Source organism: Macrobrachium rosenbergii, chromosome 30 (genome assembly GCF_040412425.1).
Source record: "Macrobrachium rosenbergii isolate ZJJX-2024 chromosome 30, ASM4041242v1, whole genome shotgun sequence".
NCBI classification, from domain to species: Eukaryota; Metazoa; Arthropoda; class Malacostraca; order Decapoda; family Palaemonidae; genus Macrobrachium; species Macrobrachium rosenbergii.
Window position 1 is genome coordinate 33,345,870 of NC_089770.1, and position 11,059 is coordinate 33,356,928.

Genomic DNA, 11,059 nt, shown 5'->3' on the forward strand with positions numbered 1-11,059 from the left:
CACATGAAGAGGGCCCTAAGCCATAGATTTTCCCTTGTTTGTCAACGAATTGTCCTAATATTGAGTCACATGTGTAACAAATATAAGGAACTCCCTGCATTCATCCGTTGCCGCCCAGAATCAAGTAAGTATCCTCGGACATTCGTAGATATATATATATATATATATATATATATATATATATATATATATATATATATATATATATATATATATATATATATATATATATATATATATATATCAGTATGGGTGGGGTTAACTGAAAAAGAAAAGGAAAAAGAAAAAGTATACATAATTATACCTCCTGTTGATTTATGTTCCTTCGTGTAATGAAGAGAACGGTGGGGAGAGCTTCAAATAACAAGACTATATTCTAGAGCTTTTCCGGTTATAGTCATCATGGAGGGAACGTCAAATGCTTTTGTATTATTCATTGGGCAATTAGGTCACTTATAACTCATGAATGATATAACTGGAGAGTGACAGTTGCCTTCCAAAGTTAAAGGGGTCGGAATGTGGAGGAGGTAACTCACATTAGACTTCTAGTGGGAATCGCTAATGTTTTTTTTTTTTTTAGATATTGCTCATGCACGTCACTGATGACTTGTTATGATTTAAAATTAGAACAGAAACTTTTGTAGAGTTTCCCTTCCAAAGTTAAAGGAGTCAGGAGATAGAGGAAGTAGGGCAAGCCAATACGTAAAAGCTGACCTCGCTTTTTTGTGACAGGCAAAACCTGGCACAAAATTCTCCCTGGAGTGGAATGAGCGGGGTCTGGTGGGGGGTCCGGGTGGCAAACGGCAGCGAGCTCGCTGGTGTTAAGGACAGGGGAGGGCCCTTATGTCGAAGGATGCTCATGAAATGTTAATTTTGAACACATTTTGTTTTAGGTGCGGTGATGAGGGACGGTGCTGGGATTCTGGGAAGAATTAGCAAACTGGCGAAGACGCTGAACAATACAATTAAGAACAGTAGCAAAGGATATAGTTAGTTTCTGATGAAAGGGAAAGAACGGGAGAAAAATGATTGCCAAAGAAGATATTCTTTATTAAAACGGCTGGGGGAAAGATTTAGATGGAATAGATTGTTGTCCAGTGAGAGGGTCTGACAACAAATCAACTCGGAAAACTGAGTTGAGAAACAAACAAACGGACAAGAAATAATTTCCCTAATTTAGGAGAGGACGATGCGAAGATTACAGTGTTGCAACGCCGACGCTTTCAGTGAATATAAACGAGATCCATAATTGGGAGGTTTGCTTTGATCACACTGGAGCCAAGTTTCAGCAGATCCATCCTGACACGCGTCAAGAGTTTCATGTCCGAGCCGTGAATTTAATCACATGGATGGGACAGCCTTTCTCGACACAAAGTTCTCCTTTTGTTCCTGCTGCTGCTGCTGCTGTTCTCTGGTGCGAGGAGACATGCTAATGAATGGCTCCGACAGCCAAAGGGCCTCAAGCTCCTGACGATCTCTCTGAAATAACGCCAATGACGACAAAGGGAAAGCCTGGCAGTTAGGACAGCCTGACTGCGGTAGGCTGGATTTAAAGACCGATGAAACTGTAAAGGCCAAAAGTCTTCATATATATAATTGTATTCTTGGTGCACTTTACATATATATAATTATATATATATATATATATATATATATATATATATATATATATATATATATATATATATATATATATATATATATATATATATATATATATATATATATATATAACATGTGTGTGTGTGTGATATTGAATTACGTATCAGTACTCTTTTAAACAAGCTAATTTCCACAGACTCTACGCAGACATTGTAATCTTTTAGCTAGTGACCCTTTTTTATTTTTTATTTTTTTGGCATTTTAATGCTTGAGAAGTTTGCGTATCTTGCTCACTGTACTTGGAGGTAGATTTGAATACCTGTATTTCGATATATAGTGTAATTTTAGTAATATAAAACAAATGGTAACAGTCTTAGCATGAACCACTTTAAAAGACGAGAGATCTCACATTGTTCGACTTCTTACTTAGGTGATATTAGAACTTCAAGTTAGATTTTATTTTTTCAGCGATCTCTGCCATAACATTTTAGCAGTTTGTCAAATATTCATGTCTGGAAACCACCACTGTTAAATGAGGAGACTGTCTATGTTCAGAATAATAATAATAATAATAATAATAATAATAATAATAATAATAATAATAATAATAATAATATAAAAAGACAAACCGTAGCTTCTGGATTCATAAAACAAATACGAACAAACTATTTTCACTTTCATTACATAGTTAGGGAAAAGATTCATCTCCTTATTTTACTCTTTTAAAAAATCATCCCCGTAGGGGAGCAGTGCCGTCAGTGAGCCTCACGCGGTGCAATGTAGGCATTACTTAAGGTTCTTTGCAGCGTCCTTTCGACCCCTAGCTGAAACCCCTTTCATTCCTTTTACTGCACCTACGTTCATATTCTCTTTCTTCCATCTTACTTTCCACCTTCTCCCAACAATTGCTTCTTAACGCGACCGCGAGGTTTTCCTCCCGTTACACATTTCAAACCTTTTTACTCTCAATTTCCTTTTTAGCGCTGAATGGTTTCATAGGTCCCAGCGCTTGGCCTTTGGCCCAAATTCTACTCCATTAAAAAGTCATGATTGAGATTTGAGTTTAATGATGGATAATGTTCTTTATATAATCGTTGCAGTGTTATGAAGAATGTGTAGGAGTTTATTGCTTTATTACGGGAATTCGGAAGGTGCTAAATTTCTAACGAAACTTTTCAATATATCCTCGAGGACACGACTGAAAAATATATTACAAGGCAAAATATTAATGTATTGAAATTTCAAGTACCTTCACAGGAGAGAGAGAGAGAGAGAGAGAGAGAGAGAGAGAGAGAGAGAGAGAGAGAGAGAGAGAGAAAAGCTCTTTTTACAAACATGAAAGCTGTCCAACTGCTGGTCATTTCTAAGCCTGGCAACCTCTCCAGACCTTGAGGGCTCTCGTCACATAATGCGAGGAGACGAGTCCCGTTGCACAAGCCTCAGGAGAGGGAAGGAGATTAAATTCTACAGTAAATAGCGTTTTCACCAAAGAGATTCCATCTGTCTACCTCTGAGCTGAATCAAACGTTCCTGTTTAAGTCAGTCATGTCTAATGTGGTCGTCGGTAGTGCCTATCATGTTTCGAAAGGATAAATAAATAAATAAATTAATTAATTAATTCATTCATTTGTCTTTTAGCCATCTGCTCTAAGAAAATATTTTCTCTGGTCGTTCTCAATATCTAGGAGCGTAGATCTTCTGGTTCTTTTTCGATAGAGAAGGATTGTGAAAAAATATTATTTTTTGTATAGTTCTACTATTCACTGATGTACTAGAATATCGGCTAATTACCAGCTAGTCAATTTCCACCAGAATCTCTTAGCGGAAATTTCTAGCTGCAAATCAGTCGATATTCTAGTGCACCAATGAATAACAGGACTATACAAAAAATAATATTCCTTCACATTGTAGTTGATATGCAAAGTTAGTTTCGAGAAGTTACGCAAAATGAACAGTCACTATCATTTCATTCATTACCGTGTATGCGGTGATAAGAATTCAAGAACATCTCGCTGCCTGGCAAGAAAACGGTAGAATGACTGAATTTTCATGGATCAGAATGGAACACTATCCTTATTTTGTGCTTGTCTTTGGCAATGCTGGCCAGAGAGAGAGAGAGAGAGAGAGAGAGAGAGAGGGGGGGGCCTCATCTTCCCGTTTCCTGGGGGAATTGCTTTAATAAATTTGCCAGCGCCTGCCATATGGTTTTGATACAGCCGCGTTCTATGATGAACTAACGCACAGTATTTTGAGTGCAGGAAATTTTATCGCCCCGGGGAATCTCCTCATTTTATCTTTGATAACGGAAAATAGATATTGGAAATCGATTCCCGCCGGAAGACTTTGATGAAAACCATAATTTAAGGACGGAAATATTCATGAGAATGCAAGCACTATCTTCTCAGCTTCCCTCATCTTCAAACGCCTCCTTCTTTATACATATGTATATGCAGCTGCACAGAGGGAATATTTCATCACATCGCATCGACTATTTTCCGCGAGAAAGTTTTAATTTTTCTTATGTTCTCAATTTTAAACTTTTCCTTGGGGGCAGTTGCGTGTCCGAGGGTCTGAATAAACTAGGAGGAAGGATCAGTGTCAACGTTCCTCGTCTCTGCTCCTACTGTTCTCTAACGCGGTGCACTGTAGGCACTACTTAAGGTTCTTTGCAGCCTCCCTTAGGTCCCTAGCTGCAACCCCTTTCATTCTTTTTGCCGTACCTCCGCTCGTGTTCTCTTTCTTCCATCTTACTTTCCTAACAACAGTTTTATAGTGCAACCGCGAGGTTTTTCTCCCGTTGCAACTTTAATACCGTCTTACGCTCAATGTCCCTTTCAGCGCTGAATGACCTCATAGGCCTCAGAGCTTATCTTTAGCCTCAGCTTTATATTCCAGTCCCTTATCGTCTAAGAGTATTTCTGACAGAACTGGTTTTGTCTACGTTAACTCACAGAGAATTTACCCTTTGCTCTTTGCTTTGCTCCGTCGTCTGAGAAATGACCTGCGTTCTATATAAACAAACGCACACACACACACACACTCTTGTGTGTGTAACATATATATATATATATATATATATATATATATACATATACATATACACATATATACTGCCATACATTACTTCCTCTTTGTCCTTGATATAATTTATTCCACCCCTAATGTAACCATACATATCCTCTTTGTCCCTAATATAGCCATACATATCTTCTTTGCCCCTAATATAACCATACATATCTTCTTTGCTCCTAATATAACCACACATATCTTCTTTGCTCCTAATATAACCATACATATCTTCTTTGCTCCTAATATAACCATACATATCTTCTTTGCTCCTAATATAACCATACATATCTTCTTTGCTCCTAATATAACCATACACATCTTCTTTGCTCCTAATATAACCATACATATCTTCTTTGCTCCTAATATAACCATACATATCTTCTTTGCTCCTAATATAACCACACATATCTTCTTTGCTCCTAATATAACCATTCATATCTTCTTTGCTCCTAATATAACCACACATATCTTCTTTGCTCCTAATATAACCATAAATATCTTCTTTGCTCCTAATATAACCATACATATCTTCTTTGCTCTAATATAACCATACATATCTTCTTTGCTCCTAATATAACCATACATATCTTCTTTGCTCCTAATATAACCACACATATCTTCTTTGCTCTAATATAACCATACATATCTTCTTTGCTCCTAATATAACCACACATATCTTCTTTGCTCTAATATAACCACACATATCTTCTTTGCTCCTAATATAACCATACATATCTTCTTTGCTCCTAATATAACCATACATATCTTCTTTGCTCATAATATAACCATACATATCTTCTTTGCTCCTAATATAACCACACATATCTTCTTTGCTCCTAATATAACCATACATATCTTCTTTGCTCCTAATATAACCACACATATCTTCTTTGCTCCTAATATAACCATACATATCTTCTTTGCTCCTAATATAACCACACATATCTTCTTTGCTCCTAATATAACCACACATATCTTCTTTGCGGAATATAACCATACATATCTTCTTTGCTTACTAATATAACCATACATATCTTCTTTGCTCCTAATATAACCATACATATCTTCTTTTGCTCCTAATATAACCATACATATCTTCTTTGCTCCTAATATAACCATACATATCTTCTTTGCTCCTAATATAACCATACATATCTTCTTTGCTCCTAATATAACCATACATATCTTCTTTGCTCCTAATATAACCATACATATCTTCTTTGCTCCTAATATAACCATACATATCTTCTTTGCTCCTAATATAACCACACATATCTTCTTAGCTCCTAATATAACCATACATATCTTCTTTGCCCCTAATATAACCATACATATCTTCTTTGCTCCTAATATAACCACACATATCTTCTTTGCTCCTAATATAACCATACATATCTTCTTTGCTCCTAATATAACCATACATATCTTCTTTGCTCCTAATATAACCATACATATCTTCTTTGCTCCTAATATAACCATACACATACATATCTTCTTTGCTCCTAATATAACCATACATATCTTCTTTGCTCCTAATATAACCATACATATCTTCTTTGCTCCTAATATAACCACACATATCTTCTTTTGCTCTAATATAACCATACATATCTTCTTTGCTCCTAATATAACCACACATATCTTCTTTGCTCCTAATATAACCACACATATCTTCTTTGCTCCTAATATAACCACACATATCTTCTTTGCTCCTAATATAACCACACATATCTTCTTTGCTCCTAATATAACCATACATATCTTCTTTTGCTCCTAATATAACCATACATATCTTCTTTGCTCCTAATATAACCATACATATCTTCTTTGCCCGTAATATTATAATTGATTTCCATTCCATCTATGTCTTCTTTCACTTTCAATTCCCAAGAAAAGTTTTCACTCCAGTTAAAGCTTGATATACATACAACTGGCAAGCGATAATTGACGAGTTTGTATCATATTTCCCTACTGCTTCCCTGAGGACAACAAACACTTTTTTTATTTATCATTTATGGAATCTCCTTCCTAATGGATCGCTCAAAAGGAAGGTGGCAGCAAATATACCATTTTCATTTTAACCTATGTTGACGTTCCTTCCTCCTTTCCCACCTCTAAGGCACGGAGCTTAAGGGGGGAGAGAGAGAGAGAGAGAGAGAGAGAGAGAGAGAGAGAGAGAGAGAGAGAGAGAGAGAGAGAGAGAGATCAATACAGTAATTTGAATGAAATTTTAATCATTTAAAGTAAAAAAACACTGATAACTGTATGGCCTTCATAACTCGTGTCTATCTTTATATCTATTAAACTATATGTATACACACACACACAAACACAACACACACACACACATATATATATATATATATATATATATATATATATATATATATATATATATATATATATATATATATATAATCACAACCATTTTAAATCGAAGATGATAAGTCTGTCAACTCTGAAAACAAGCCAAAATCATGGCATTTCAAGGGAAGTTCGATCTTTCTGTCCCACCTTGGCGGATGGGAATGTTTTGGCTTACAAATTAAATAGATTTTGTGATTGGCTTCTCCCACCAAAATGGCAGCCCAGTGAGGGTATAGAAATGGTGCTGGTCTCCCGTTAAGCTCGTTACAACTTCACTTAAAAACTCATGAGTAAATTCTTGAATTGGTTGACCTTTTAAATTATTCGCAGTTATCACATTGTTGATCTATTTCTTTTTTTTTTATCAATCGCTGAATCGTAATACTTAGTTTCGTCATATATATTAAGATTCCCTTCACTGTTAGGGTATTCCAAGACGTTCTATGATACTAGTTACAGAACTGTTACTGATATTTTTAGAATTACTATCAATAACGGAGTGTCACCTACAATTAGATTTCAATTCGAATTCTGTAGGATACAGCCTACTGTTCCAGCAAAAGAGTGGCTTCCATCTATAAATCTGGCGTACAGAAGACAAGAATACCCTGGATTTAGGGCATATGAAACAGTGGCTTCCATCTTCAGTACTGTCTCAAAAATCTAGCGTACAGAAGAGAGGAATATCCTGGATTTAGAACTTACGAAACACGCTCTGCAACAGCTGGCACGGACATCCCGAACGTAGCCAGATAATTTCGATGAACAAACTGAACGCGACCCAAGAGGAAATCCATTTGATTCCCGCTCGAAGCCAATCAGACTCAGGTAAATAGCCTGGGCACAGAATGATTCTGGAACAAGAAAGACTGGTTTCGACGGCTCGGAATAAGTCGTGTTGGTAAAGCGATTGCTATATTATTGGCCAAAGATATAGTTCCACCAACAGATGGGCATTATTCTCATTTAACACACACACACACAGAGAGAGAGAGAGAGAGAGAGAGAGAGAGAGAGAGAGAGAGAGAGAGAGAGAGAATATCATACTGAATGCCATCGCAATGCTGTTGTCAGTCGATCTAACCAAAGACGTAATCATGACAGCATACCAGAGAGATATTCTTCATATATATATATATATATATATATATATATATATATATATATATATATATATATATATATATATATATATATATATACACACGCAAGAGCATGGTTTTCATTTATTCTTCACGTCCTACGTTTCGAGATCCTTGTCTTATCCTCAAGGCTAAAAATACAAAGTAAAATATACAAATACAACAGGAAATGTTGATATGTATGTACAAATAAATTAAGATAAAGTAAAACACCAAAACAAAAGGTAACCGTAAAATAAAATCGTTAAAAAGGAGAGAGAACTAGAATATTCCAACTAACTGACCTTATTCCTCGAAGTTCAGTTGCTGTATGAAAAAGCAGTGAACATAAGTTGGGGTGTGGTTTAGGCTATATACAGACAGGGGCGTGGACGAGGAATAATTGTTCAGAGAGGGAACGATCTTCTTGATCGCTAACGATTCAAGAATATGGGAGGTGGTGTTCGTGTTGGCTGGCCAGTATAATCTTAAAATCATTATAGTTTATTTTACTTTTGCACAGTTTTATATGATTTCTAAATATCTGATGTTTCAGGATTGGACAACTTGCACCCAGTGCGAAAGCTAACGCCAATATATCTGACTAAGATGGAATATCTAATTCCATCCTGTGTCTGACAATGGCATTGACAGCAAGTAAATAAATAAACAACAACGAACTGCATTAAAGGGAGCAGATTTTCTTTGTGACGAAACATAACACCAATAGTTCTTTAATGCAGTCCGGTGTTGTTTATTTGTTTACTTGCTGTCAATGCCATTGTCAGACATACGTGGGAAACACACGCCGACTGCTTAAGGTCAGATGTGACGCACATATTGGCGTTAGCTTTCGCACTGGGTGCAAGTTGTCCAATCCCGAAACATCAAATATTAGAAATCATATAAAACTGTGCAAAAGAAAAATAAAATATAATGATTTTAAGATTATACTAACCAGCCAGCACGAACACCACCTCCCTATTCTTGAATCGTTAGCGATCAAGAAGCTTGTTCCTTCTTTGAACAATTATTCCTCGTCCACGCCCCTGTATATAGCCTAAAGCACACCCCACCTTATGTTTACTGTTTTTCCATACAGCAACTGAGCTTCGAGGGGATCTTTGTTCTTTCTGTATCTGGCTTCATCCATTGTCTGATCTTTTCCACCCATTCCGACCTCTCTGTTACATCTTCGGTATTTCCTCGTGTGCCGTTGTTTGGTAGTTCATCACTCCTGCCGTCTTCTGTGGTATCGGCTCTTAGTTCGTCTTCTTGTTCTTCGCTGCTGGGTGTTATTTCTCTCTCCAGTTCCTCTCTTTCTGTTGTGGAGGCCAGTTCTTTATCTTTATGCAGTTCTTACTTGGTCTGCCAGCCTCTGTTCAAGGGGTGTCATTTCTCTCATTCCAGATGTTGACCAATCTTCTGTACCCTCTTTCTGTTGGGTTGCTTCTGATGTAGCATCTCCACATTTCCTTATTTTCCTCAATAAGCTCTAAGTCCCGTTGCTAGGCAACCAATTGGTTCTTAGCCAAGTAAAATAAGCCTAATCCTTCGGGCCAGCCCTAGGAGAGCTGTTAATCAGCTCAGTGGTCTGGTTAAACTAAGGTATAATTAACTTGACTTATTTTCCTCTCTTGTCCATTTCTTTTTCTGGTTTGCCTCTGTAGCTCCAGTCTTGTTGTGGGTTACTCATTGGGCTGTATACCTGGCTGTATACCTGTATACCTGGCTTCCCGACGAAGCTCCACTGTTGCCAGAGGTTCCATTTACGTTGTTGTTGTTTAATCTTTCATTTCGTTCCACCAGTGCTGTGTTTTGCCATTTACCCCATGGCTGGACCCTACCCCATCAGGAAGAGGTACTCATTTACAGCTGAGTAGACTGAGGAAATTGTGGTAAAGATCCTTTCCCAAGGAATCAACGCCGAGGAGAGAGGTCACCCATCCAACGACTGACCAGCCCCAACGTTGCTTAACCAGTCCATCGATGAACTAAACCACTCTGCCACGGCGCCCCATATTATTATTATTATTATTATTATTATTATTATTATTATTATTATTATTATTATTATTATTATTATTATTACACTCTGTCATGGACCCCCATATTATTATTATTATTATTATTATTATTATTATTATTATTATTATTATTATTATTATTATTATTATTATTATTATTATTATTATTATTATTATTATTATTATTATTATTATTATTATTATTATTATTATTATTATTATTATTATTATTATTATTATTATTATTATTATTATTATTATTATTATTATTATTATTATTATTATTATTCAGAAGACGAACCCCGTTCATATGGAAAAAGCCAAACACATCCAGTTTAAACACTTGATTAGCCTCAGTTGCTTCTGTATTCTATTCTAAAAATATTTGTCTCAAGAAAATAATGTTAATCGTCGCGAATTCCTTTTTAGATATAACCGTTTCCTTAATGGTGGGTAGAACCGTTCCTGTGTACTGTTATGTTCGTTACCATGGACCCCGAAGGACACATTGTCAAAGACCACAACACAGAGAGAAAATTTTCTCTGAATTGGAAATGTACAAAAATAATCATTTCAACGTGACCGAATTTACATTTCCGTCTAGTTACGCCATACCTTCATTTTGTCGAACTTCTCCAAAGTTCCAGAGGTCCTTTATTTCTCACTTCATTGGACTGTGAAACAGTCTCCCTACTGAGGATGTTGTGCCACTGGAACCTTCAAAGTTTAATGGAAGATACAATATTCTGTTGATAGATCATTCACTTCTTTATCGACAATAAGGTCTACATGAAAAAAATCCTATTGGAAAATCTTGTCGATAATTTACATAATCAATGGAATTTCGAAGATAAATTTTTCCACTGGGTAACT

At 36.1% G+C, this 11,059-nt stretch overlaps 2 protein-coding genes across 2 annotated transcripts; both read right to left on the minus strand.

Moving 5' to 3' along the window:
* Positions 1 to 1,341: 1,341 nt before the first annotated feature.
* Positions 1,342 to 5,197, minus strand: LOC136854863 (uncharacterized). The gene is made up of 2 exons (XM_067131397.1): positions 4,727 to 5,197; positions 1,342 to 1,479 (listed from the first exon to the last, which is right to left on the minus strand). Exons 1-2 carry the CDS (start codon positions 5,195 to 5,197, stop codon positions 1,342 to 1,344), a joined length of 609 nt encoding a protein of 202 aa, XP_066987498.1.
* Positions 5,198 to 5,950: 753 nt separating this feature from the next.
* LOC136854864 (uncharacterized) lies at positions 5,951 to 6,487 on the minus strand. The gene has a single exon (XM_067131398.1). It carries the CDS (start codon positions 6,485 to 6,487, stop codon positions 5,951 to 5,953), a length of 537 nt encoding a protein of 178 aa, XP_066987499.1.
* Positions 6,488 to 11,059: the final 4,572 nt, after the last annotated feature.